The 27,432-nt window shown below is 61.9% G+C and overlaps 1 protein-coding gene across 1 annotated transcript in view; it reads left to right on the forward strand.

The window, feature by feature from the left end:
• Positions 1-10,447, forward strand: part of PKP1 (plakophilin 1) — a 39,620-nt gene extending 29,173 nt beyond the window's left edge. Inside the window, exons 5-13 of the mRNA XM_068538582.1 lie at positions 932-1,139; positions 1,882-2,059; positions 3,151-3,265; positions 4,315-4,470; positions 5,189-5,365; positions 6,491-6,644; positions 6,922-7,108; positions 7,612-7,696; positions 10,373-10,447. Coding sequence (XP_068394683.1) covers positions 932-1,139; positions 1,882-2,059; positions 3,151-3,265; positions 4,315-4,470; positions 5,189-5,365; positions 6,491-6,644; positions 6,922-7,108; positions 7,612-7,696; positions 10,373-10,447 — 1,335 coding nt within the window. The remainder of the gene's footprint in view (positions 1-931; positions 1,140-1,881; positions 2,060-3,150; positions 3,266-4,314; positions 4,471-5,188; positions 5,366-6,490; positions 6,645-6,921; positions 7,109-7,611; positions 7,697-10,372) is intronic.
• Positions 10,448-27,432: the final 16,985 nt, after the last annotated feature.

Consider the following 27,432-nt stretch of genomic DNA (forward strand, 5'->3'; position numbering starts at 1 on the left):
GCCGTTGGCTCCTTCTGCCCCAGCCCAGCTGCCTGCGGCCAGGAGTGGGCCTGGCACTGCCCGAGGTCAGAACGGGCATCTTAACCCTCTGTGGGAGCAGAGCCCCTGGTGGAGGGGACGCCACTCGGCCGTGTTTCCTCTGTTGGTCGTGGAAGAGACACTTGGTGACGGCCACGGGTTCAAAAGAGACCCCTCCTCAGATTCCACTAAGGAGGGACGTCTTCCTCCACTTCAACTTCCTCCCCCTGCCCCCTCTCTCTGTTTCTGTCTCTCGTCTGTCTCTGTCTCTATGTCTCTGTCTGCCTGTGTCTCTCTATGTCTTTGTTTCTGTCTCTTTGTCTCTCTCTCTCTGTCCCTGTCTCTGTCTCTCTCTCTCTGTCTCTGTCTCTCTCTGCTTCTGTCTCTCTGTCTCTGTTTCTGTCTCTCTGTCTCTGTCCCTGTCTCTCCATGGTGCCACCCTCTCTCACCAGGCGTCTGTGGCGGAGAACAGGGCTGTCGGTGTCTCTAAGCGTGGCTGGCAGGGAGGACTCCTCAAGTCCTCTGCTGTCAGCCCAAGGGTGCAGTCCCGTGAATGCATTTCCTGGAGTGCGCGGGGTCCGTCTGCATCCAGTTCCTGCTGTATGAGGAGGCGTTTCCACGGGGGTCTCCCCGCCTTAGGGTTCTGAAGTGTGTTCCCGTCTGGTCCTCACCCCAGGCTCCTGAGGAGGAAAGCGGGGCTGGGGAGGAGGGGGCTCAGGGAGTCCCGGCTAGGATGCGGGAGAGCTGGCGGCTAAGTCCTGCCTTCGCTCCGGGTCTGGCCGGTCACTATCACTCTGCGCTGCTTGTTTATCTCGGCCGCCCTGGGTGTTTCGGTCGGAGTGAAGCTGTTCCAGGCGGAGGGTCGTCAGCCCGCCTCACCGCCCTGCCCGGCGCTTGGCACCCTGTCCCGCAGGTGTACCAGCTGGGCGGCATCTGCAAGCTGGTGAGCCTCCTCCGCAGCCCCAACCAGAACGTGCAGCAGGCCGCGGCCGGGGCCCTGCGCAACCTGGTGTTCCGGAGCACCACGAACAAGCTGGAGACTCAGAGGCAGAGCGGCATCCGCGAGGCCGTCAGCCTCCTGAGGAGGACCAGCTGCACGGAGATCCAGAAGCAGCTGACCGGTGGGGAGCCCGGCCACAGAGAGTGGGGCGTCTGGGAGGCGCTGGGGCGGCCACAGCCCAGGACAGGGTGGGGCATGGGCGGCCTCAGGCTGACACCCCAGGAGTCCCATGGGACCGGTGCTGGCCAGGTTAGTCGTGTCCAGCTGGTGACCCTGGGTATCGTGTCCCTCCATCCATCTGTCCATGTCCATCCGTCCGTCCATCCACCATCTCTGTGTGAGGGATAGAGGGCGGGGGTGGAGGCTTGGTGTCCAGGCAGGACCCGTACTCGGCAGACCCTGGGATTTGCAGGTGAAGGGGAGAGAGCAGGTCAACAGGTCTTCCGCGCCTGTGTCCAAGGCTTGTGCCAGCAAGCACTCAGGGTGGGGACACAGGGCACAGAAGTCACCGAGGAGACCTTGAGTGGGACGGGGAAGATGGGACCACACACAGAGCAACAGTAAGAGTTTCTGGGCTGACTTTTGGGTGGAAAACAGAGACCGTGAGAAGATTCTGAGTGCTAGCATTTGTATCAGAAAACACTGCCGAGTCTGATGTGTTTCGATCAGCTTCCCTATGTGTAACTTTGACCTGCACAGAGAATTGTAGGCGCTCTGCTCTCAAGAGCCTGCCGTCTAGTTGAGACGTGGGCAAGTGGGCTCACAGGATGATCAGATGACAGAGGCCCGTCCGGGAGGTGGGGTCCAGCCGGGGGTGGCACCGGGTCCCTGGTCTTCCTGACCCTGGCGGTCCCCACCCCCAGGGCTGCTCTGGAACCTGTCCTCCACCGATGAACTGAAGGAGGAGCTCATCTCGGACGCCCTGCCCATCCTGGCTGACCGGGTCATCATCCCGTTCTCCGGCTGGTGCGATGGCAACAGCAGCCTGCCCCAGGAAGCCGTGGACGCTGAGGTCTTCTTCAACGCCTCCGGCTGCCTGAGGTGAGGGCGGGGGGCGCAGCCTGGCTCAGCCCAGGCTCAGCGGGGCAGGGCGCTGACGCCAGCCTGGCCTCCTGGGCCGACTCCCAGACGCGGCTGCGCCCCAGCTTCCCTGGGCCTGGTGGAGGCTCAGGACCCCACCATCTCTGCTGAGGGGCTCTTCCTTAGGAATCTGAGTGGAAATGCTTGGATCTGAATAGCTAAACTGGCTCAGCTGTCTCCCCTTCTTCCACCCCACAAAATATGCCTTTCTTGTGCTGTCTCGAAGGGCATTTTTAGATACAGGTCTGCTGATGGGCTCCCGGCTGGGGTGCAAACAGCATCTGCCGTGTTCCTCGGCGTGACGATGGCACTGCTCTGCCCAGAGTTCCCTGAGTTCTGCCCCAGGGTGTGGCAAAGGCCCTGGAGGCTGTTGGCGGAGGGACCTAGGCGTGCTGCTTCCAGGGGGGTGGGCGGTATGGAGGTGGAGCTGTGGAGCAGATCCCCCCTAAGGGTCACACCTCACTCTGACGGGGTTTGTCTTCCCCAAACTCCTGGGAGCCCCAGAACAGGGGTACAGTTGGCTTGGGCTCCTCCCTGCCCGCCTCTGGCGGCAGCCTCTGGGGAGCAGAGAGGCTAGGGAGAGGCAGAGCCAGGGTAATCGAAAACTTTGTGGGGTGGCAGCAGTCACACCCCACCTGCACCAGGCAGAGGGGCCCAGACTGCCCGGGTGGGAGTGAGCCCACTGCTGGGGGCAGAACACAGCCTCCGCGGGGAGGGACGTCCAGTCCCCTGCCCAACAAGTGCCACGAGGGCAGGGTGTGTGCCTGGGCTGCCAGCGGCACCGGAGCCCTGGACACATAAAAGTTACGGGCCTGGGGAACCAGGTGGGCAAGAAGGGTAAAAAGAGCTGAATTCCAGTGAGACCCCTTCCCAGCCTCAGCCAGGACTGAGCAGGATTGGCTGAACGATTTCTCTCTCCTTCCTTGGTCCTCATTTCTGTTTCCCGCTTGTTCCTTTCCTCTTCTCCCCCCCTCCCCTCCCCCCTGCATCTCCTCCTCTCCCACCCGTCCCCCCCCCCCACCCCTCCCCACCTGCCCCATGTCCTCCACCAGGAACCTGAGCTCCGTGGACACGGGGCGCCAGACCATGCGCAACTACACGGGTCTCATTGACTCCCTCATGGCCTATATCCAGAACTGCGTGGCGGCCAGCTGCTATGACGACAAGGTGAGCGTCGCCCCCAGGTGGCACCCCTGAACCTAGACTTCTCTCTGTCTCCAGTCAGTGAGGGCGGCCTGGGACTCCAGGTCCTGGTACTTTTCTCTCCCAGATTCCACAGAGCAGGTCTGCACTCCTGGGCGCCTTTAAGGCGTGGCCTAGTGGCCGGAAGGGACCCGGAGCCTGGCCAGCAGAGGGGACGTCTGGATGCTGAGCACCCCGACCCTTCCCTGGCGGGTGGCGCCCAAGCAGTGGTTACAGGGGCAGGTCCTCTCCCACACTTAGAGGCTTTGTGACTGTGACACTTCCCTCATCTCTCTGTTCCTCAGTTCACATCGTATCTACCTCGGGGGTTGTTTTAGGGACTCAGTTAATAAGCAAAACACGAAGAGAACTCCTGGCTCAGGGTGAGCTCTCTGTGAGCGTCTGCTGCCGCCCCCAAAGGCCCTGGTGGAGCCACCCTGCCACCCCCCAGGACTCTGGACACCTGCCCAGACAGACAGAAAGGGGAAATCAGGGCAGGAAGATAAACTGGAGGCTGAGGTCCTTCCGCACAGCAGGACGGAGACTGGCGAGCAGTCCCCGGGGGACTGGCCAGGCGTCACGGCCCCTGGGTCCTGCACACGGTTTCCCCGGGGAGGGATTTTGTCTTCTGCTCCCTCCCCTGGAAGTGACAACCGGCTTCAGGAGACAGCCTGTCACTTGACTGCTCAGACTGGCCTCAGCAGCACCGTGATCTTCTGCTCTGGGTGGAACACCCCCTCCACCTGGCTGACCCCGGGCCCTGGAAGTCAGGGGCTCCCAAACCCCAGCAGGGCCGGACATTAGGAGGGCAGATCTGCTGCCTCACCCCCGAGCCGGGAGGGTTTACGGAAGGAAAGCAGCAAAGATCTGGGAGCAGCTGCCACTGGGAACTTCTTGGACCGTGGCGGGGTCTGTGCTGGCCCAGGGCAGCCCGAGGGGCCCGCCCTCTCGTTGGAGGGACTGTGGCAGCAGGGACTGAGCCGGGCATTCGGGGGCTGAGCAGAGGCTCAGCGCCGTCTCTGCTCGGCCCCCAGTCTGTGGAGAACTGCATGTGCATCCTGCACAACCTCTCCTACCGCCTGGACACCGAGGTGCCCACCCCCTACCGCCAGCTGGAGTACAACGCCCGCAACGCCTACACCGAGAAGTCCTCCACCGGCTGCTTCAGCAACAAGAACGACAGGATGATGGTGAGCGTGTGTGTCTGTCCGTGCGTCTGTCCGTCTGCTCCCGCTGAGTCCCCCGGATCCCACTGCCTCGTCCACCCCACCTCTCTGCCCTGCTGGAGCCTGAGACCAGTCCCCGGGGATGGACCCCTGCCCGACCTTGGCATCTTAATGACACTGGGGGTGTGTGTGCTTGGGATGTAGGAGCTGCTCAGACCCCCAGAGGCCAAAAGCTCCAGCCCCCTGTTTGCAGGCCTCGTCTCTCTTGCTGTGTGACTAGTCAAGTCTCCCCCTCTTCATCTCACCCCTGAAGATGGGGGGGCAGCCTGGTTCTCACCGCCCCCTGAGCCCCCCAGGTCTCCCCAGAAGCGGGGGGCTGCTGCGGAGGGAGGATGGCTGCCGTCACTGTGCCGGCGGTGGAAGCCAGGCCCCGGACCACCCTTGTTGGCCCAGGGAGGGTCAAGCTCAGGCTGTGACTCTGGGAGGGGTGGAGGCGTCAGGGCGTGAGACCCACAGCAGCCTCATAGCTGGGAGGTGGGGGCAGAGCTGGCCTGGGGCACCGAGGATGCTCTGTGCCCCGTAGAGACGGCAGAGGGCACAGTTGCCCCTCACCCACCGGGGAGCAGCTGCAGTGCACAGAGGAGGGGGCAGCGGGCGCTTGCTCATCTGGGAACCATGACCTTGAGGCTGGGGGAGCGGAACGCGTGGGTTCGGCTCCTCTCGACTCGCTTCTTGTCCCCAGAACGACAACTACGACTGCCCCCTTCCTGAGGAAGAGCCCAACCCCAAGGGCAGCAGCTGGCTGTACCACTCGAACGCCATCCGCACCTACCTGAACCTCATGGGCAAGAGCAAGAAGGACGCCACCCTGGAGGCCTGCGCCGGCGCCCTGCAAAACCTGACCGCCAGCAAGGGGCTGGTGAGCGCCCCCCGCCCCACACCTCTCTCTCCACCCGCAGTCCGGGCTCAGCTCTCCGCGTCCCCATGAACCGGGGCCTGCCTGAGTCAAGGGTCTGGCATGCGTAGGCTCTGGGCCAGGCACTGGGGACGTGTGGAGGGAACATCCTCAGCCCCTGGGAACGCCCAGGTGGAGGACAGGGGCTGTGGAACCCAGCTCTCCTGGATTCTGTCTGTGCCGCAGAATCTGCCTCCTGGTGTCCGGCCCTGGGCTGGCCTCGGGCTGTGCCTGGGATGGGGGACAGGATGAAGGGCGTGTTTGTGGTAGGAGAGGAGTCTCCTCTTTGCTGAACTGACAGGGGTGGAAATAGAGGGTCTGGGGTGTGGGCAGGTCCAGAGGAAGATGTGACAGGATCGGGAGAGGTTTTGAGGCCACAGGCAGGGCCGGGTGGGGCCCTGGGAGGCACGTCTGCAGCCACCCCGCCCTCCTGTTTGCTCAGGACAGCAGGGGGCGGGCGGAAGGAGGACAAGGGTGAGTTGAGGGTAAAGGAGGAACCCCCACTGTGAGGGGATAGGCCGGGGGTCTTCGAGAACCCCACACCAGCCTGGACCAGGTTACGGCCAGGACGGCTTTGCTGCCAGCGGCCCGGATGGGCTGACCTGGATTGCATCTCCACGAGGCACAGGCCCGCTCTTATCCATCCTTGACTCAAGTACGTACTGACTCCACAGAAGGCAAGGAGGTTGGCAGAGGATGGTGGGCACTGCCTCAGGTGACAGGTGCCCTCGATCAGAGGCTTCACGTGAGCAGTTAGTGCCGGGAAGGGTGAGGCAGGCAGAGCGGCAGCCGCTGGCACCGGCTCAATCTGGAAGTTGACTCTGGGGCCCCTCCCACCGTGAATGAGGGACCGGAGACTTCCCTTCTTCCCTGGGCTCCAGGCTGCCCCGGGTGAGGTGCAGGTGCATGTCTGCCCGGGGCTTTGCTCTGCAGTCACCCAGGTGGGAGCAAATGTGTGTCTGTCTCTGCTTCCAACATGGAAGAGAGAAAGTTCTGAGGTCTCTCGGTTTGGGGTAACTGGCCCTCTCCGGCCTGCCGGGCGGCCTGGGGAGCCCAGCCAAGGCCTCACTCGTCCGTCCCTTCTCTCAGATGTCCAGCAGCATGAGCCAGCTGATCGGGCTGAAGGAGAAGGGCCTGCCTCACATCGCCAACCTCCTGCAGTCGGGCAACTCAGACGTGGTGCGGTCCGGAGCTTCCCTCCTGAGCAACATGTCCCGCCACCCCGCGCTGCACAGGGTGATGGGTGAGCTCCGCGTGGCTCAGGCCAGCCCCCACCCCCTCGAGAGGGACCCCCGCTTTCCAGAGCCTACCGAAAGGTTACCCTCTGACCGCTCCCTGGGGTGGGGGGGAGCTGGCCCAAGAGAGGCTCGGGCACAGGAAGGGGCAGGTCACCTGAGGATGGGACACAGGTGTGCGAGGTCCCCTACGGTCCCAAGCCCTGGGTTGGAGCCGCCAGGCCTGGGGCCCCATGGGAGCCCTCGGTCACCTGACCCCGTGCCCTCCCCTCCTTTCTCTCCCAGGGAACCAAGTGTTCCCAGAGGTGACCAGACTCCTCACCAGCCATACCGGCCACACCAGCAACTCGGAGGACATCCTGTCCTCGTCCTGCTACACCGTGAGGAACCTGATGGCGTCGCTGCCGGGGATGGCCAAGCAGCACTTCTCCAGCGGCATGATCAGCAACGTCGTCAACCTGTGTCGCAGCAGGTGGGCAGGTTGGGGCCCCTCCGTCCCCTCCCCGGCCCCGCGGAGCAGCAGTACTGCAGCCTGAGCAGGCCGAGTGGTGCCGGGGAGCCGTGCGGTGCAGGGTGGGGGTGGCGGGGAGGCTGACCAGGAGGGAAGTTCAGAAGCTGAGCTCTAACATCCAGGCCTCGGGCAGCACACTTCCCGGCCAGGGGACCGAGGGACAGTGAGTCCTCGTGGGCCAGCAGGAGGCACGGAGGAGCAGACCCAGCCTCTCTCACCCACGGGCCTCTCTCCTCCGAGGACAAGGCCAGGGGATGGGACCGGGGCCCCAAAGAGAGTCCCGGGTACCTCTAGGCGGGCAGGGGCCTGGGGTTGTGCCCGCTGTGTAGAGTGACCCCCAGTGGGGCTGCGCTCTCAGGCACCCAGGGGCCGCCCCACGAGGAGGTGAGGGGGGGACGGAAGGGGGTGTTCGTTCATCCTCAAGTTGCTGGAGTCTCACCCCTGATGAACTTCCACCCGTGCAGTGCCTCCCCCAAGGCTACAGAGGCCGCCCGACTCCTCCTGGCTGATATGAGGTCCAACAGGGAGCTGCAGGGGGTCCTCAGACAGGTAAGGGCCCACACCTTTCACCCCTGCCGGCGAGGCTTTCCCGCTCCTTCCCGGCACTGACTCAGGTCCGTGCGGCTCAGGAAGGGAGAGGCCGGCCCCTCGGTGACTGGGGTCCAGGCGCTGACACATCTCAGCCCAGGGCCTGAGAAGGTGCTGAGGGAGTGGAGGACAGAGGAAACCCAGGAAGTGCCGCAGAGGCCTGGGAGTGGGGGGTCTTCTGGGAACGAACTGAGAAGCAGGCGGGCCAAAGGCACATCACGCCCTTGGGGGCACGTGTGCACTCTGGCTGGGAAGGCGGGTTTGGGCTGCATGACGAGACCCCATCAAGTTTAGACTAAAGGGTTTGCTTTTGGCGCTGGGGAGCCATTGAGGGTTTGGAGGAGAGGGTTACATGCTGAAACCAGCCCTAGGAAGCCTCCTTTCATGCACTCTGCAGGGCGGAGTGGACACGAGACCAGGCTGCTGGATTTGTCCGGTGGCAACCTTGCCCCTCTGTCCCCAACACCTCCCCCCTCCCCAGCCGCACGGTCGGGTCCAGTTCTGTAGGAGCCCTTCATGCTGCCTGACCTCCTTTCCCATCTCGGGGGCAGCCGCTCTTTAGACCGAGGTGTCAGCAGCGGTGAGGGTGGACGAGAAGGGCAGGGGCAGAAGAAACCGGCGGGTCGGGCTACCGAAGCTCGGGCTTCCGGCTGGAGACCCTGTGTTTACGTTTAGAGACGGATCAGCCAGGGAAGGGGGGGAGGGTCAGGGGCTTTTGAGGGAGGAGGGAGGGGAGCCCTGATGGAGAGGTGGAGTCTGGGGTCTGCGTGCGGGGCCTGGGGAGAGAGGCCAGGCTGCGTGCAGACAGCTGCGTGTCCACGTGGGAGAAGCCACGGGCACGGGCAGCACGTCTGCAGAAGAGTCTTGGGGGACAAAGGCGGAAGCAGGGAGAAGACCCTCCCTGGGGGCCGAGGGGAGAGGGGGCAGGAAGGGAGGAGGAATTGCAGTGGGGGGGCAGGCAGCGGTTCCCGGGGCTCCTGATGGACAAGGAGATGGGAACAGGAAGGGCCTGGATCTGGGGATCCAGAAGTCTCTGGTGACTCTAGGGCACAGCTGTCAAAGGGGGGAGGGGGAACCCCATGGGGCCCACTGCAGGGGGGAGGGCGGGGAGCTGGGAGGGGACCTGATCACCTCAGTTTGGCCAGAGGGAAGGGAGACAAAAGAATGGGTAAAAAGCTGCCTGTTTAATGACATTTCTGCAGGAAAAGTGAAGGAGGAGGAGGAGGAGGAAGGCGGGGGGCGGGGGGTGGTGACAGGGTCTTGGAGGGTCAGGAACTGCCTGACCAGGCAGGGGAGGGGACGGGAGGACGGCCCCCTGGGCAGGAGGAGGACGGCTCTTCCTCCAGCGCAGTGGGGAGACAGACGGGGCCGTGGAGCCACCGTGGTCAAGGGTGGCCGGGGCCGTGTGAAGCCACTGCCGGTGTTGGCCCTTGTCCTGCTCTTTTGGGCAGGTGGGCTTGGCCATGTGACAGCTGCCAGGAAGGCCTAGTGGAGGGGAGGTGGGTGAGAGGACCAGGGAGCGCTTCCTCCAGCTGCTCCAAGGTGGCCCGAGGGTTGGTCTCACCCAGATAGGGAGGCGGCACCCGCCCGGGACACACAGAGAGTCCCCTCGTTAGGCTCTCCTGGGCCGTGCAGTCGGAGCCAGCTTTGACCACAGCCCCGAAGGGACTGGGCTGGTGCTTCGGTGCTCAGCCGTCTTCACGGAGTTGTTGCATCCCCAGTGAGGCCGCCATGGGCTTGGTCCCTCCTGCAGACCAGGGAGACGGGGCCCCGGAGTTAGCCTTGACTTGGCCAGTTGGAGGACAGCGGGGCTTGGACCCAGGACTCGTCTCTCCTGGGACCTTCCACCACATCCTGCCACGCTTGGCGGGAGAGAGCCTGCAAACCTGCAGGGGACGGGGACGGGGGTGGGGGTGGGGGGGTGGGGATGATCACGTGGTCCATGCCCAGACCAGGTGGGACCGGGGCTTTGAACCACCTGCCTTGGGCCCCTGTGTCCCCACTGGTCAGTGAGCACTGACGAGGCTCTCAGAGGCCAGGGCTGGAGCCAGGCGCCCCTTCTCAAGGGCCGTCCTCAGTCACTCCAGAGTATTTACTGAGCACCTGCTGTCTGCTATGAGACATACAGGAGTAAGAGTCAGTCTCTGCTCAGCAAGCACTCGGGGCTGGTGAGGCCGGAGGTGGCAGAACACACAGGTAGACAGAGCCCATGACCCTTCCCCCCTGCCGGGCATGACCTCCCTGCCAAGAACTCTTGTCGGGATTTATTTTTTTAAAAAGCGGGGCCAGTCAGAGGAAGAAATAGACAATTTTTCTAATCTGATTTCGGTGGCTGCTCTGTTTCTAGAGCGACAAGCACTAGCTAAACCCTCACGCCTTGATTCAGATTTCTGTGATGGCAAGTAGGATGTTCCATTGTGCGGAAGGCCGGACCCATCTCACTCACTCGTGAGTGTCAGTGACCTCATGCTTGGTCACGCGTTTAATCAGGCCAGCTTTAGCCCCGACACACGTGCAGAGTGTGTCCAGAGAGCTTGGCACGAGCTCAGGGATGCTTGGGGGCAGCCTCTGACCGCGTGGACGCCCACACTGGTCCGTCCGGTGATGTTTCCCGTACCTGGTGCTTCTCGTCCACAGCAAGGTTTGGATCGGAACATGCTGGGAACCTTAGCTGGGACCAGCAGCCTCCGGAGCTTCACCTCCCGATTCTAAGCAGAGGCTGCCCAAGCAAGTTCGGCTTGCAGGTAAGAGGCGGCCCATCCAGGGCCGGGGGCGCCCCCAGGACCCCTACCGCGGCCTCAGCCAGTCCCGGAGAAGGGAGCCAGGCGGTGCTCCCCAGGGATGCAGAAGCATCCTTCAGTCCAGCTGACGCACGGTGAGGCTGTCTGTGAGGACAGCCGTGTAGACTGCCCGGCCAGTGACCATCCCACACAGGACGTTAGGGGCGTGCAACGTCCTGGTAGCATCGACAGGCCAGAGGTCTGGGCGGAACTGCCGGGTACAGCCGTGTGCGTTGCACACTGCACGACCCAGGTGGTGCCATTCACGTGGACTGCAGTGTGAATGGCGCCCCTGCAGTGACACCATGTGTCGTTTTGGGTTTGGGCTTCTACAGCTCACCTTCTTCTCCTTTTTATAATCCACCTTCCAGTCTCTGCAACATGCCTAGTGTGGACAGGCTTGTTTCCAGCTGATGATTCTAGGGACCAAAACCTCAGATCCAATATCTGTGACAAAGGCTCATAAGCCTTAGCCTTCATTAGACTCACCTGGGACGCTTGCTAAACTGCACATTCCTGGTCCCAGCCCCAGCAGTTCCGACTCAGTGGCTCCGGAGCGGGGTCCAGGAAAATACATTGTTAAACAAGCATCCAAAGTGATTCTGATGCAGATGAGCCCAGGACCACGCTTAGATGCTCAAACCAGACCTCATCAACCCTCGAGGGTCAGCAGAGGCAGCCCTGGGGTGGAGCCATCTGCAAAGAGCCAGGGGTGAGGACAGGGCCTTCTGAGCTGAAGGGGACTTCCTAGTGCCCCAGCGATCGCCAGGACCCCAATCCCAGCACCCGGGGAGGGTCCTGGTGGGGGAGGGGCTATAACTTCAGTCCAGATGAAGGTTCCCTTAGACCTCAGACACCCACTCCTGGCAAATGGGCTCCAACAACATGAGGACAGGAAAGGAGAGGAGACCAAAACCAGCAGATGCCTGACGCGCGCAGTCACGGCGTTCGGTGCTGCGCTGGCCCCCGGGGTGGGGGGCAGCTCTGACCCAAGAGGAGCAACCTGTGAACGTGTCGAGGGCGACCCTGACCCCGGGCTCAGGCCTGGGCGCGTCTGTGCGGACGTGGTGAGAGGGGGACAGCCCTGGCGAAACCGGCGGCGTGGCTCTCCCCCTGTGGGCACTCACTAGAGGCCTTGTCCTTTTCCAGACGTGATACGATCCAGCTGAGAAGACTCGGGCCTTGCTGGAGGGGTATTCTGTCCAGCTGCACAGTATTGGGAAAGGTTTAACCACAGCTGAGAGCAATCCGGGACGCCGTGGACGACAAAAATACTTTTAGATTCTTTTTTTTTTTTCCTTGGGGGAACTGACAGGCAGTGGGGGTTGGGGAGGGTTGGGGGGCCTTTCTTGAGTTAAGGGAGCTTACGTCTGATGTCAATACTTCTTTTGCGGAGAAACGGTACATATACATGTGTATAGTGTGTGTGTGTGTGTGTGTATTGCCGCGCACGCGTGCGTGTGCGTGTGCTGAAAGCAGGACCTCAAACTGCAAAGAGCTGTGTGAGCTGCCGGACTGCAGCTCGCGGTGGTGGAGGGACCCGCCCTCACGGGCGCGGACGCTGTGTGCTTTGGGTTTAGCGTCCCCGTCGTCCTGAGCTGTGTGTGCCGGGGCAGGGGCCACGCCAGCGCCAGGCCCACGGGGACCGCTGCAGGGGGAGGGGCGCGGTGGGGAGTACCTGGGCCCGGGGGCTCAACCCCCGCTAAGAGGCAGCTCTGCAGGAAGGGAGGTTGGCGGGCTTCGGTGTATCTCCTGGGAAGATGTAGTTGTGCGCTTGTGTGGCCCAGCCCGCGGTGCCACGGGGCCGTCTGCAAGATGGGCCGGGACGGGCACACCGGCTTTGCTGTGTGAAGGCTGTCCCGAGGGTAGGTGCCAGAGAGGGGGCTGGCCACTGTCGCGGGCTGCGTACCCGTCAGAGCAGTCTCAGCCTGGGGAGCCCCTGCCTTCCGGGGGCTTGGAATCCACTTGTTGCAGGAGAAAGAAGGCAGAGTGGTGCTCAAAGCCCAGGAGCTGTGCAGGGAATGACAGCTTGGTCCTCGTATTCCCAGCGGAGGGGCAGGCTGGGCTGGGCAGGGAGTCAGCCAGGAGGGTCCTGCCCAGTGCGCCTGCCAAGATCCAAGCGAGGGAGTGTTTTGGGTCCCAGGAGACTTGCAGGAAGGGAATTTGGATAGACCAGGAAGGGGAGCCGCCCCCGTCCCAGCCAGAGGCCGCTTGCTTCTTCCCCGACCCCAGTCCTCTGCCTGTACTTTGTGCAAACCACAGGGCATGTGATAAGAGGCCCCCCCAGGAACACTGGCCACCCCAGACCCCAGGCTCCTGTGCATTTCAGATGAGAAGTAGAGGAGGGGCCTCCGGAGAAGGGCTGTGTAAATGGTCCTTGGTCTGCACTGTAGGACAGGGCAGGACACAGCGTCCCCGCCGAGCTTCACTGGTGGTGATCAAGGGGAGCTGGCTGCCTGGTCCTCCCTCCTCCCTCCTCCCCGCCTGGAGTTCCCCCCACGCCCCGTCCAGCCCCGCCGCTCACCCCAGCAGTCAGAGCCTCTGCACTGAGGACCCTCCTGATGAGAGATGTGGCAGCAGGACGGGACTGGGGAGGGGGTGGGGAACAGACCCGAGATGACGGGCCACGCAGCCAGGCGTACTCTGGTGCTGGGTCTGTGCTGCGTCCTCCCCGCCCCTCGTGGTGGCGGCTTGCCTCTCTCTCAGGGCCCGTGGGGAGCTGGTCCCAGTAGACTGTCCCCTCTGCCAGCCCTCAGGGCCCAGAGGAACTGGTTTCTCAAAGAAACACGTACGGAGCCAGGCAGTGTTGTAAGCGCTCTGGATACATCAGTGAACGGAGAGGCCACACCCCTGTCTCACGTTCTCCTGGAGGAAAGAGGGGCCCTGGGGTCCCTGGCTTTAGGGGTCCCCAATGTGAGAGGACCGTCCAGTCAGGGCGAGAGAGAACTAGCCAATGACCCTTTGGAGGTGCCCCTTCCCTCGGCTTTCCTTCCCCCGCAGGGTGAGGAGCCGGGGCCCAGCTTCCGCCTTGGGGATGGGCAGCTTTTCAGACCCCTGTGGGCCAGGTGGACAGTCAGGCCGGGCCTGGTTTTGGTCACCTCTCTCATGACTTCTGAGGCCAGCCAGCTGGGCCTGTCACTTTGGAAGAGGCAGACCTTGGAGGGGCCTGTGGATAAATTTCCTACAGAAGGAGCACAGGGTCTGCTGAGGCCCAGCTCAGGATGTGAAGTACACGTCGGCCGCGCGCCGCCGGGCTCGACACCCGGAACAGGACAGTCCAACGCCGAGTGGGGGAGGACCCTGTCCTCCCTGTCGCTGCCCCGACCCAGGGCCTCCTGCGCATAACACAGACCTGGTCACACTGGCCACCAGCAGCCAGTGCAGCGGGGCCGGCCTAGCAGCGCAGACCCAGCTGGTCCCGGGACGCAGAGGCGGAGCTGCTCCCATCCACCCTGGAGCCTGGCTGAGGCGGGGGCAGCTGGGACAGTGAGGAAGGGGCTCTGGATGGGCAGGGAGGGAGGGTGGGGCGCTCTGCAGCCCGTCCCACCCCGCTCCATGTTTGCGGAGGAACCTAGTGCTGGCCAGGCCCGTTTCCCTGGGGTGTACACTATGCATTTGCTTTTTTTGGAAATGTAGGAAATCAATAAATTGCTGGCATTTCTTTGAACATTTTCGAGCAGTGGATTATTGGGGGAGCTGCTGAGGACCGAGGGGCTTCTCACTTCCTCGAGGGATTCCCTCTCACTGACCCTACGCCAGGCAAGGACTGGGGTCACCATGGGGGGGGGGGCACCACCCGCTCCGAGTCCCACATTCCGTCCTCATCTCCAGGACACTGGTGTGGCTGCCCTAATCTTACAAATAAGTCACGTGGGGCTTAAGGAGGGGATAGACAAGCCCAATGTCCCACAGCTTGTAAAGGGAAAGCCACCCCCAGGGGAACATGTCCAGGCAGGCACCTGGGGGACGTGAGCTTCAGGGCTATGAAAGGAGCTCGCGTTTACTGAAAGCATGTTCTCCCTGGGTCCTGCAGGACAGGCTGGGGCCCCCTGCCTCAAGAGGCTCGTAAGAGACACGACAGGCACATGGAACTTTCTAAGTCACAGGGCATAAGCTCCCAAGTGGTGGTCAGACGTATGGCTGTGGGCTTCCAGGTGGAGGAGGCTGGAAAGGCTTAGGGAAGGCTGGAGAGGACTCTTCTCAGCCTGGGAGGGCAGTGACCTCTCTGTAGAGCCCATGGCCCTGACCTCTGGGTCATCCTTCAGTTGGTGACGGTCAGGAAGGCCAGGGAGGAGGGCTCTACCTCAGCCTAGCGGGAGAAAGACGGCCTATCTGTGGCCCAGATTGTTGATACACCAGGTCTGGGGCCTCCAAAATGTGAGATCAAGCTACAGATTCAAAATCAATAAGCATTTGGACTTCACTGGTGCCGCAGTGGTTAAGAATCCTCCAGCCAATGCAGGGGACACGGGTTCAAGCCCTGGTCTGGGAAGATCCCACATGCCGTGGAGCAACTAAGCCCGTGCGCCACAACTACTGAGCCTGCGCTCTTGAGCCCACGAGCCACAACTACTGAAGCCCGCGCACCTAGGGCCCGTGCTCCGCAACAAGAGAAGCCACCGCAATGAGAAGCCCGCACACCACAATGAGGAGTAGCCCCCGCTCGCCGCAACTAGAGAAAGCCCGCGCGCAGCAACGAAGACCCAACGCAGCCAAAAATAAATAAATAATTTTTTTAAAAAATGGCTGCTTAATTAGGAAAAAAAAATCAATAAGCGTTGAATTGGTAAGCTGTCACTTAACCAGAGCGTACGCACAGGAAAGCACACGGCTTCAGCGCGGGCGGCTCTGTGAATCTCTGCCAGCCGAGCCCAGAGCGCCAGCCCCCAGATCAGGAACAGAAAGTGACCGGCTCCCAGTGGCCCTTTGGCCCCGCTTGTGCCTGTCCTGCTCTCCAGGGCAGCCCCTGTCCTGACTGACCTGCGCTGCTTATAAACGGAGTCGGAACGCCCTTCTGCCCTCCCCGCAGCTCATGTTCTCGGGGCTCGTCCCCTGCTGGTCCGAGTCACGGTCACTGCCGTGAAGCAGCCCTTTCGCGACGACCCTACGATGCAAAATACAATGTTCCGTCCCCACCGTCCTCATGTCCAGCGTTTACGAATGTGGAAACCACGTGTGGATTCGTTGTCTCCCTGCCCAGTAGTCCCCACAGGTGATGTGATGACAGAGAAAGTATAACTGACGGTAAAGAACTCCGACCTGTATGGTCGGTGGTGCATTTAACGTGTACAGGTGCTGAAGGGACGTGATCTAGCCGTCCCTGGTCGAGAGGGCGCAGCCCCTTCTGGCCCCACAGAGGATTTGCAGATGGGAGTGGGAGCCCTCGGGGGTCCCAGGGCAGAGGGAGCGCAGAGCGGGCGCCAGGAGCCGCTGCGAGCCTGAACTGTGAGGAGGGGTCTCCTGAGTCCTGAGCCTGAGTCTCCCAGACCCCAGGTCCAGGTTGCCCACAGCCCGTCCGCCCCGAGCCGTGATGCCGTTTCTTCCTAGAGCCCAGGCTGCCCTGGGGACCCTGCAGTCCTCACTCATCACCTCTTAGCACGCAGGGCGTTCTGCCGCCCAGCACCCCCAGAGAAAGAGTGAACAGAACTTATTCATCCTAGCAACAGGCTTTTTACTTGAGGGACCACAAAATAACCCTGTTACCTTGCAAAGCCTTAGGGTGTTCGTTTTCTTCCCCTGGTGAGGCAGGCAGAGCTCAGGGCACTAACGCCCACTTCATAGACGAGGAAACAGGCCCAGGGAGGCTGGCCCAGAGCCACACGGCACGGCCGTGACACAAGCGGGGCGGGACCCGGCCTCCTGGGGCCCAGCCCGCGGGGACATCCCAGTGTCAGAGCTGAGGACCCCGTAAACGGCCGGACACGGGGGCTCCGCTGTGTGTCATTCAAGCGTCAGTGATTTGGGCGCTCGTGCTGCCTGAGGCCTCCTAGGATCTCACGTCTGGTGCCAGGGCTGCTGGGCCGACGTGCTGATGAAGAGAAAGTTCTGATCCTTGGAAGATCAGATCCCAGAAATACTGTGAAGATCACCCCGTCTGGTGCCGGCCGGTTAGCTTGGTTAGAATATGGGGCTAATGAGAGCGAGGCCACAGGGCAAAATATGCCTCAATGACCCCCAGCAAGCGTCCCCCAGCCTAACTGGTCATCCTTCGGAAACTGCCACTGGCTCAGCAGAGGACTAATGTCACCGACCAGCATGTCAGCCCTCTCGGGGATGCACGTCAATGCCGATGAGCCCCCTGACGGTGGATCAACAGGGACCCCATGTAAGAAAGGACTTCATGCCCTTTAGCCAACCATTCGGAGGTTTCATGACTGGTGAATTAATAAAAAAGCACTTTGGCATTTATCAAGTGGTTCTGAATCTCTGGGCCATAAATGCCACCCTTTCCACTTTTACGGCCATTAAAATCCCACCCTCTGCACCTCTCTCAGAAGGAAAACTTCACCTGGGTCTCCATGACCAAGGGGACCCCCGCTGAGCCTAGTGTGTCGTTCTGGACCTCCCCAGCCTCTCACCCCTGCATTCTGGGGCCTGACGTTGTCCTGGGGGACAGCTGGGCCGTGGGGACAGGTAGACGTACAGAGCAATGACCACACGTTAATCACCTACATCTTTATATCAATGCCACAAGGTAGGCGTGACCACTCCCAGTTCACAGATAAAGAAACTACGGTTCAGAGAGGCTGAGTAACTTGTTCAAGGTCACACAGCTAGTAGGTGACAGACTTGGAATTTGAACGTGGTCTGAGGCCCAGGTTCCCACTCTTCCCCCCTTTAGCTGCATCTAGACAGCAGTTGCCCACAGTCAGGCCAACTCCCACACTGCCCTCTGGGGACTGCGTGAGCCCGAACCTTGGCCCCCGCCCGCCCCAGCTCCTGGCCAGGCAGGAGGGGGGGTACCCATGGTTGGTGCCCGGACCCTACAGCCTCCCGCCTCAACGTCTGCCCGAGGTGGGAGACCCGGCCGATACAGCTGGCAAGTCAGGCGGTGAAGACTGGCCCTGCCAGCTCTACCTCCATCCAACCACAGTGTCAGCAGAAGCCCAGGCTGCCACCCACCCTACAGGTGGGTGAGACAGGGTGCTTCCCTCCGCCCTATTACAACCAGCAGGGGTGCCAGCTCCAGGCCAGGCTGGTGGATTTGAGAGAACCATCGCATTTGGGACTCAAAACAAAAGCTGGTGAGGACAACCTGCCCCACAGACCCTGGGCAAGGCGATGTCGCCTCCACCCCACGGCCGCTGTCCAGAGGGCGGTGGGGAGAAGCTCCCCCGGAGTCAGCTTCCCACCTCCCGAGGGTGCAAGGGTTCCTGAGCGCCAGAGAGCCTCACGTGAAAGCCTTCGTAACTGGTGTATGTGCATACGTGTGTGTGTGTGCGCCTGCGTGTGTGTGCATGTGTGCATTGTTGCATGTGTGCGTGGGTGTGCATGTGCGTGCGTGTGCATGTGTGTGCATGGGCATGTGGGTGCATGTGCATGTGTGCGTGGGTGTGCATGTGCATGTGTGCATTGTTGCATGTGCGTGCATATGCATGTGTGCATGTGCATGTGTGCATTGTTGCATGTGCGTGCATATGCATGTGTGCATGTGTGGAGAAAGGAATCAGATTAGCATTTCCCTAAGTTATTCCCACAGGACGTTCTTAGGTGCTAAGTGACAAAGGAGGTCTAAGTTTTGGAGACTCTGGGCTAAATGAGGTTAAGCAGTTAGCGTTCTTCACTCAGGACTCCCAGAAGCTTTAAGTGCTTACACACGTGGGAGCAGAGAGAGCGAGAAAGAGGGTGGAGGTGACGTGAGCCCCCTGCCTCCACCTTGTCTCCTTGCAGGGAGCCAGTCTGGGCCACAGTCTGCCTGAGCCCAGGTGAAGGGGGATTCTGGGGCCCCAGGCAGACATCCCCCTGGAGCACGTTAGTGGCAGACCAGCCGGGCATGGCCTGAGGGGGCCTCTGCCTCAGCTGAGCGGGTCCCACGGGGGCAGCCTCCCAGGGGAGTTTGTGTGTCCAGGTTTCAGCCAACAGGAGAGGCTGGTGGGCAGGCTGCTGTCAAAGGCGGATTCAGGATGGGGCCCGAGCAGACCTGCGTCGTTATTTACAGAATTTGAGACGCCCCCTCCTCTGTCCCCAGTCAGCCTGACCAGCTGACCCAGATTCCCAGAATCTCCATCTTGTCGGGGTTGGAACAGCAAGGGTGACCTCGCTCAGTAATTCCCAAGCTGTAACGTGCGTGTGGCCCCTTGGAATCTGGTTAAAATCCAGGCTCTGAGCTTCTGCGTTTCCGCCAGCCCCCGAGGGGTGCTCCTGCCGCCCGTCTGTGGACCACACTTAGCAGCGAGGTCCTAGCCAGTCCAGGAAGTCTCCCTGGAAGAGTAGACCTACGAGAGAGGGGAGACCGGAGGGAAAAGATACCAGGAAGCAGAGCTGGGGCTGCAGAATAATAGGAAAGTGGGGAGAGCCTGACAGCGAGCCCTTTGGGGGCCTGGACTTGAAGCGGGCACGGGGTGGGAGGCCCAGAGGAGGCCCAGAAGGTGGACGCCAAGGCCGAGCAGCCGGCCAAGTCTGCCCCGGGCCCCACGGGGAGGGTGACAGTAATTCACTCGCAAGGCCTGGGGACCCCACCCAGGTAAGCCCTAATTCCTCGGAAGAGGGGTGTGCCGTCAGCTCCCCCCGCGGCTGGGGGCTGCAGGGCAGGGCAGGGTGGGCCCGTCTTCCCATGACCAGCGGTCCCAGGCTTGACTCAGGAAGGAGAGGACAGGAAGGAGGGGCGGCCAAGGCCCGCCCTGTGCCCTGGGCTGGGTGAGGGGAGCCTAAGCTGGGGGAATCTGAGGGGAGGCAGAGGGGGGCTGGGCACCCCCGGGAAGGAGAAGGACAGGGGACACACACAGTATCCGAGTTGCCAGCAAACACTTCCAGGCCTCCCCCGTGTGCCAGGCGCTGCTCCGAGCTCTCACATCTAAATAAGCTCGTTTCATCCTCACAGTGACCCAGTGGTCACGTCACCCCATTTTACAGACGAAGAAACGGAGGCACAAGAAGGTCACTTAGCAAGTCAGTGATAGAACTGGGACTAATCCAGGGCGGGTGGCTTCAGAGGCTGTGCCCTTAACAACGGGCTCCGGGGCACCCATGGGCTCCCCACTCCCCACCTGCCCCCCTCCCCGGCCCAGCCCCAGCCCAGCAGGTGCAGGATGGGGTCTGATGGCCAGAACAACGGTCCCACTGTCGGCCGGCAAGGCAGCCCAATCTCCTTCCTGGGAAAAACTCCTTTCCTACTGGTCCCCCCCAGCCATTCACTCAGGGCCCTGCAGCCCTGGCCTCTCCATTGCCACCAGCTGAAAACTCTGTGAATTCCCTTCCAGTGACAAATTCTTCTGAGTGTCAAATATCCAACTGCCCTGGCCCCAGGGCCACGAATCTCTCTGTTACTTTCCCAGCAGCAAGATTCTCTCTGACCTTTTTAGAGCACTGGGGACGGGCGGCCCATCCAGTGCCAAGCCTCAACTCCCTGGGGATAAACGGTCATTCATTCATTCATTCATTCATTCAACAAACAGTTACTGCACACTTTGTGTGCCAGCCACACCCTTGATGCTGGGGATTCAGATGGGAATTCGGCAAAAAAGACAAATCCTGGGTCCCTTAGAGCTTACAGTGAATGGAGAGAGACAGAAGAAAAACAAGATAAACAGTGAAAACACACAGTACGCAGACAATGAATAATAAAACAGGAAAGGGGCCGGAAGTGCCACGGGGAGGGGAGGGCACAGCGGGGTTAGCCTTTGTGCCAGGGATGCCCACCTCCAGGAGATGAGGTTTCCTTATGAAAGTCTCATTTTTATCTCAATAACGGCCACAGCCGTGCCCCAGGGAAGCCCCTTCCCTGCAGGGTGGTGGGTCAAGGCCCCGAACTTAGCCGTTTTGGTTCTTTCAACTGTCACATCTTAGTTATGAAGACTCCATCCTCATCCACCTCAAACGCCAGCTTCATATTCAACTCACAGCTCCCCGCCTTCCCCTCCGCCAGCACGCACAGACTTGGGGGGACAGGCCTGCGCTCTGCCATCCCCCATGCCTCTTTCCACGCGGACCTCACTCGTGGAGGTGGGCCAGGGAAAGGAGACGGCAGCTCTTACCTGGTCCCGTGGGTATCAGACCATTCCCCTCCCCTCCACGTAGAGGCTCCATCGGGCCCTCTGCTTCATCGTCCGCAGGCTCAGAGGGGCCGGAGGGCGCCCGAGAGGCGGGTCGTGGAGGGGACAGTCCAAGCGGCAGACTCGCCGGACTGCAGCTCTGGGCCATGCTGTGATGCGCCCACTTCTCTTCAGGGACACTAAACTGCGCTCCGGGTCCCCACGCTCCCAGCCCCCCAGCTTTCCACAGTCAAGCCCCCCAAACCGCCTTCTCTTGCCCTGGGGGAGGGGTAGCTACTTTGAGCCTTTCTAGAGCTTACGGTAAGCCCTCCCCATCCTGTCCCCTGCAGCTGGTCCCACAGCGCCCTACGCGCACCTCGGCCTCCGTGGACTGGAGAAGCCCTGGAAAGGCCAGGCCTCCCTAGCTGTGGTAGCCGAGGCCCTGGCCAGCGGCCCAACCTGTTTCTTCCACCCCGTCTCCTCTGACTCTGGGAGGACCTTGAGCCCCATCACAGCCCCCCGTCCAAGCTCCCCCAAGCCCCACCGGCCACACGCAGTCACCCCTGGGCCCTCTCCTGGGTCTGGGGGTGTCCGGGGCACACACAGGTGGTGTGGTCTGCCCCACGGAGGACGCGCCCAGGGTAGAGGCCTCGCGGGCCCTGATCGTGGCAGGAAGCCGGGGTGCCAGGCACCCTGACTGTGGCTAGAGCAGCAGTGGTGGGAGTGCGGGCACTGTTTCCAGTCCTGGGCCACAGGAGCCCTCATGGCAGAACGCAGGATGGCTGCATCCCGAAGCCCATGGCTGAGCCCAACTGCGTGTGTGTTTCTCCTGTAGCAAGACTTTCCTGGTAAAGGAACCTGCACGGGCTCAACTCCTGGGGCAAATGCCCATCTCGCTGTGGTGTGTCTCTGAGCAGCTCTGGTTCAGAGCAGCCGGGTCTGGGGGCACGTCCCTCGGGCGGCAGACTGCTCTTCCCACCAGGCCCTCCCGGGTCTGGGGTGATGCTGGAGGGACCAGGTGAGGCAGCGCTGGGGAGCGGATCAGAACCTGCGCACTGGAAACAAAGCAACCTGCAGGGCACTCTCGCCACAAGATTCTACACCAACAGATCTCAGACCCCATCTCTTCATCTCCTCCACCCCCAGCCAGGACCTCACCTGCCTCACCTGCCCCACCTGCTGCCCCACTGTCGCCATGGTAACAGCCTCCCACCTGTCTCCCCACGTGCTTTCTGGCAGCTTCACCGCCAAAGTGATCTTTTTTGAAACGTAAACCAAAGTGTGTCCTCCTGCCTGAAACCCTCCGTGACCTCCCATCACACTCAGAGGAAAATCGACCCCCTTCCCCCGGCCCCCAGGACCCTGCCGGCCTCCCCGACTCCTCCCCCACCTCCTCTTGCCTGGCTCTTTCAGGCCCCGGATCACACCAACCTCCCTGCCCTGCATTCCCTCTGCTCCCGGCAGCTCCGCGCTCCTCCTCTGTGGACCCCTGTTCACTCTGGGCGCCAACCCAGCCATGGCTCCCACATTCCACATGTGTGTGTCTAAGTGTGTACATGTGCATACCTCTATCTGTATATTAGTATCTATCTATTCATTGGCTTAATGTGTTTACTTTCTCTCTCCCTGGTCTCTGAAGACCTGGAGCACCTGCCCTGTTGCCAGTTATGACCCTGACAACAGTCACTACCTGCCCTAGGCTCTGTGCTCGCTGCGTGTGTGTTGGATTCACGGAAGGATGGATGAGCCTCACGGTAGAAAGACTGGTCATCAGTCAGACCCGGTGCTCACACTGATGTCACATGAGTGAGGCGAACATCTCGACCTTTCAAGATCAAAGTTGTTCTTTTTCTAGTTTCCGTTGTTTGGGGTTGATTCAGTGCTCTGACTCTACAAGCTAGTACAGCTATAATGTGACGGTTTTGCCTTATTTTCCCTCCCCGTCAATATTTGATGTTCAGGTGATCAAATCCCGTACCAGACAGGCTGGATGAGAAAGATCTCTTCCTCCATCCATTCACCATATGTGGGTGGACACTGGGCTCCACAGATGAACAAGCCAGGGCCCCAGGAAGCTCCCAGTGTAGAAGGAGAGAGATGAGAAAACCAACCACCACGGCTGAGTGGGGTGAGGCCGATGTTAATCTGAGCAAGGACAGCGGCCAGACCTCACGCTCACCAGCCAGACCGCCAGCAGAGTGCCCGGGGAGCCATCAAAAGCTGGCAATAGACAGGTGTGAATGTTATTTCACACTCTTTTCCCCACCATCAGGACTGCTGCACGCAGACTTTGCATCGTATAATCAGAAATTATTCAAACATTTGTTGGCTAAAATACAGAAGCAATTGCTTGAAAATATGCTTTTCTTGGTTTCTATCAGATACCCAATTTGGTACAAAGCGTACCATGCAAATAATTTAAAAATCATAATCAAAACAACAAAGGTCCTGCCCTGCATGGCCTTGGATGAGTCACCCAACTTCTTTGAGCCCCAGTTCCTCACATAGAGGGTGTTATTTATGTGGGCCCTGACTCGGTGTGGGACCGAGATATCACACGTGAATTACACATGGTGCCCCAGCGCACAGCAAGGGCCCGATGTTGATCTAACATCGTTTGTCTGTGTCGTCGAGGAGCTGGCTTGTAAGTTATGCCCACTACTCACCGCCTGCCCTGGACCCCAGAAGGTAGGAGATGTGGAGCCAGAGGGGTGACCACGTCAAGTCCAGAGGAAAAAAAAACTGCTTGTCCATTACCACCGAGCAGAAATGAAGTGACCCCTCCCTTCATTCTCAGCAACCTGCACCCGTGGGCTGCTCCTCCGGGGAACTGGCAGGGGAGGGGTGGGTGGGGAGAGGGGAGGGGTGCGGCAGCTTGTGCTGTACAGGGTCTCCCGACCCTCCCTCTGCAAGCCCAGCACGATGATCTCAGCCCCATCTCAGCACTTCTCAGCCCGGAGCCTCCAGGGGGGTCACACCCCCCTCCACCCCGCCCTCCGCTTTCCTAAGAGCAGCCCTGCCCGCCTCCTGCGGGGTGCCAGTGCCACGGCCCCACTTTATGCGGAAACTGCTTTGGGACTGGGGCTCCCTGAAGCTGTGCAGTGCAGCCGGTCTTCGGAAGTGCCGGGCCACGGGGCGGGGCTGCCCCTGGGGCCTGGGCGCTTAGCGCCACGTGGGAACAGTTTTCTCCTGAGCCTTCCAATGAGAGCCATTTAAGTTCCTGTAGCCAGTGGGGTGGAGGCTGAGAACCAGGGATGAGCGGGTGGGTGGAGCCGAGGGTCCGGGGCGGGTGCCGGGGAGGGCGTGGGGCGCCCAGACCTGGCCTCTGAATCACAGGCCCAGAGCGAAGGGCCTTCAGCCTGGGGCTCTCAGGGAGGCATCGCCCGGGAGGCCACAGGAGCTGGTCTTCCCCGCACGACTGCTGGCGAAGCAGTGACTTGAGCGAGGCCCCGAGGGATGGACGGGAGAGCGGGAAGGAGGGCCGTCCAGGGACAGGGAGGAGATGGCGGCGGTGGGAGCGTGCGGGTCGTTTGGGCAAACGGAAGAGCTAACTCCATATGGCTGGAGTGCAGGGGCTGCAAAGGTTCCCTGGGGCCAGGGAACAGGCCCAGCCCCTCCACCCTGGGGTCCCTCTCTGTGCAGCCAGGTGGCCCAGCAGCAAAGCAGTGACAGGTGCTTCCGGATGCCCCCCGACCCCGTGGTCGCAAGAACGGGCTGTCATCGCCCCAGGAGGGCGAGGCCCCTGACTGAGTCCCCGCCCCTCCGGGCAAAGCCCCCTGGAACTCCCCATCTGCTGCTCATTCCAGAGCCACCTTCAGGCTGGCCTCCCCGTGCTGAACGGGGCGCATCCCCTGTCTGGTCCCCCAGCTCCCCAGGGGGCAGAAAGGCCAGACTTGCAGGCTGACGGACGGACGGGCAAGGCAGAGAGGCTGCCAGGAGGGGCTGCCGTTTCTGGGCTGCGGGGGAGGGAGCAGAGCCCAGCCCTGCCCTCCTGCCCCGCATCGACCCAGGCCCCCCCAGCCGGTTCCCAGGGTTCCCGGGGGGCGGGGGGGGCTCTGCAGTTGGGGAGGTTTGGGGTGCTCCCAGCAGCAAGGCCCACAAGCTAGGCAGTCCTGGCTCTGGAGCCGTAGATCCGGTGCAAACCCCAGCTTTGCACTTACTAAGTGAACGGCCCTCAGACAGCGCCTAAACCTCTGAACCTGATTCCCCATCGACAGGGGATGTGGCCTGGGGACCGTGGGTGGTTGGCCAGAGAGGACACGTGTAAAGCGGCCAGCACAGGCGTGCACGGGGCAGAGGGAGGAACACATGAGGGCGTGTTGTGTGTGGGGAAAGGGGTGAGCCTGCCCTCTCCCAGGCATTTCTCCAGTTCACACTGTCTCCCCCAACGTCGGCCTGGCGGGCAGGCTGGACTTCCCGGGGAAGCGAGCCCAGAGAGGCCAGTGCCACGGCGGCGACCCCACAGGGACACAGACACCTGGGCCAGCGGGAGAGTCTGGCCAGGAGGAGCGCCACCAGCCCCCCCCCCACCCCCGGCCCCAGGGCGAGTCCTGCCCCACCCTTTCCAGAAACCAGGCTGCAGTATCAGGGGGTGGAGCCCGGCTGGGAGCCAGTTCTGCCGCTTTCCGTGGGCAGTGGCGCCGACCCAGGCCAGCGCCAGGGAGGGACGGCCAGCAGCAGCCAGATCATGCGGCCCCCAGCCCCTGGGGTCTCTAAAGGAGAAGGCCTGACCTGGAACCCAGAGAGAAAAGAGGCTTCTGGGGGCTCTGTAGACCCCGCACAAGGAGGCCCAGCCAGGGCCCAGCGCTGCTGACCTGGCTTCCACACACCTTGAGCCCTGGAGGGGGCCGGTGACAGGTTACAGCTAAAATAGCAGGGACAGCGGCCAACATTCATCACACACTTGATGGGCAGTGAGCACTGTGCTGGTTACCGCACAGGTGCAGCTCTGTTTTTCAGATGAGGGAACTCAAGCACAGAGAAGGCAAGCAACTTGCCCAAAGCCACACAGCTGGGAAGTGCAGGGCTGGACTTCGACGTGGTCTCCAGCTGGAAGCGCTGGGTTTCAAGGCAAGCAGGCCCCAGGAGAACCCGTTGTTCTCTCTTAGCTTTTCCACCTTGAAAGTGGGCATAATCTGAACCAGCTCTGCCAGGGACGCGCGCCAGTGTGGAGAGAGGACCTGAGGGACGGGAAGGGTCTCCGTCTCTGGCCCAGAGCCTCGGAGCCCGGAGGTCATTTTCCCTGAGCACGTGGGTACACAGGGGGCCAACAGACCCCCGACGCAAGGGGTGTGGCCAGAGCAGGGCAAGGTGGGACCCGGAAGGATTGGGGTGCCTGGGGTACAGGGGACGCTGGGCACAGCAGGGGTCAGGGTGTCTGGTGGGCAGCTGGTCAGGACACCCAGGCCGGCTCCTGGCCATCCCCCACCTTTAGTGTGTGGTTCTGCCCCGGCTGCGTGGACAGCACAAGAGTGATGGAATAAAGGAAGAGCTGAGGGGGAGGCGGGTGTGCCCCCCCCCCAGGCACCTCCACATCCAGAGTCCATCAAGGGGTTTCGGTGCACACGTCGTGGTCCCCCCGCTTCCCAGGAGAGAATGGGGAGAGCGCACACCCTTGCCTTGGACTTGGAAGGGCCCCCTGCCCTAGGCTCTGGGCCCTGGCCCTCACTCACTCTCTCCTTGGTGAGCCCGCCTGCCCAGACCCTTCGCTTATGGACGGTGCTTATGGAAGGGCACACAGGGACCTGCTGGCCTCCAGCCAGAGGCGGCACTCGGGTCAAGGGTAGGGCTCATTTCACGGTGCCGGGGTGGGGACTGGACCACCTGCCGCAGTCAGAGCACGGCCAGCTCTGCATGGGGATGGCGCTGGGGCACCCGAGGGCCTCTCCTGGACACCAGGGGACCCCAGGAGAAGAGAGAAGCGGGACCTGGCCTCAGGGAGGTTCAGAGTAAGGCAGCGAGGCTGCCCTCCGCGTCCGCCTCTGCACAGGGTTTTCAAAGGCAAGACCATGTCCATTGGAGCAGAGAGACGCTCATGGGGACCCTGTCGGGAGGGGAGGTGCAGCACTCGGGACCGAGACCTCACCATCATTCCGTCCTGCTGCTCCAAGGAGAGGCTGGGACACAGGAAGCAGAGCCTGTGGGGACTTGGTGGTGGTTGGAAAATTCTGGTGTCCACTTCTGGGCTCGATGCCCCTCTCTCTGGTGGCAGGAGAGGAGACCATTACGGAGGAGGGGCTGGGACACTGATGCAGTTGTCGACTGGGGAGCGTGAGGGGGGCCGTGCCCAGGAGCTCCGGTGGGTCTCCCGGGGGCAGTGGTGAGAGCCCCCCGTGGGCCCGAGGGCCTGCCACCTGCCGCCCTGCTCTTTCGGGCCTGTGCAGGGGGCCCTCCTGGTCCCACCACAAGCCCTTGGGCTCCGTGAACGCGTCAGGCTGGTCTCTGCTACCAGGGCCTATGTCTGTGCTGCCCCTTCCCTCCCTGCCCGCCCCCCTGCCCCGAGTTTCTCCTCCTCACCCTCTGGGGCCTGGTGAGGACACCATTTCCTCCAGAAAGCCCTCCTACCTGCCAGGGTGGGCCCGGGGGGCCCTGGTCTGCACGGCCTCAGCCCCCGTGCACCCCTGCTATCACGCGGAGCTGGAGCCTTCTGTTGCTGTGTTTCTCTCCAACCGGGCTGCGAGCTCCTGAGGGTCGGGCGGCCCTGTCTAATCACAGCACCCCCGCCCGG

Source organism: Eschrichtius robustus, chromosome 3, assembly GCF_028021215.1.
Source record: "Eschrichtius robustus isolate mEscRob2 chromosome 3, mEscRob2.pri, whole genome shotgun sequence".
Lineage (NCBI taxonomy): Eukaryota > Metazoa > Chordata > Mammalia > Artiodactyla > Eschrichtiidae > Eschrichtius > Eschrichtius robustus.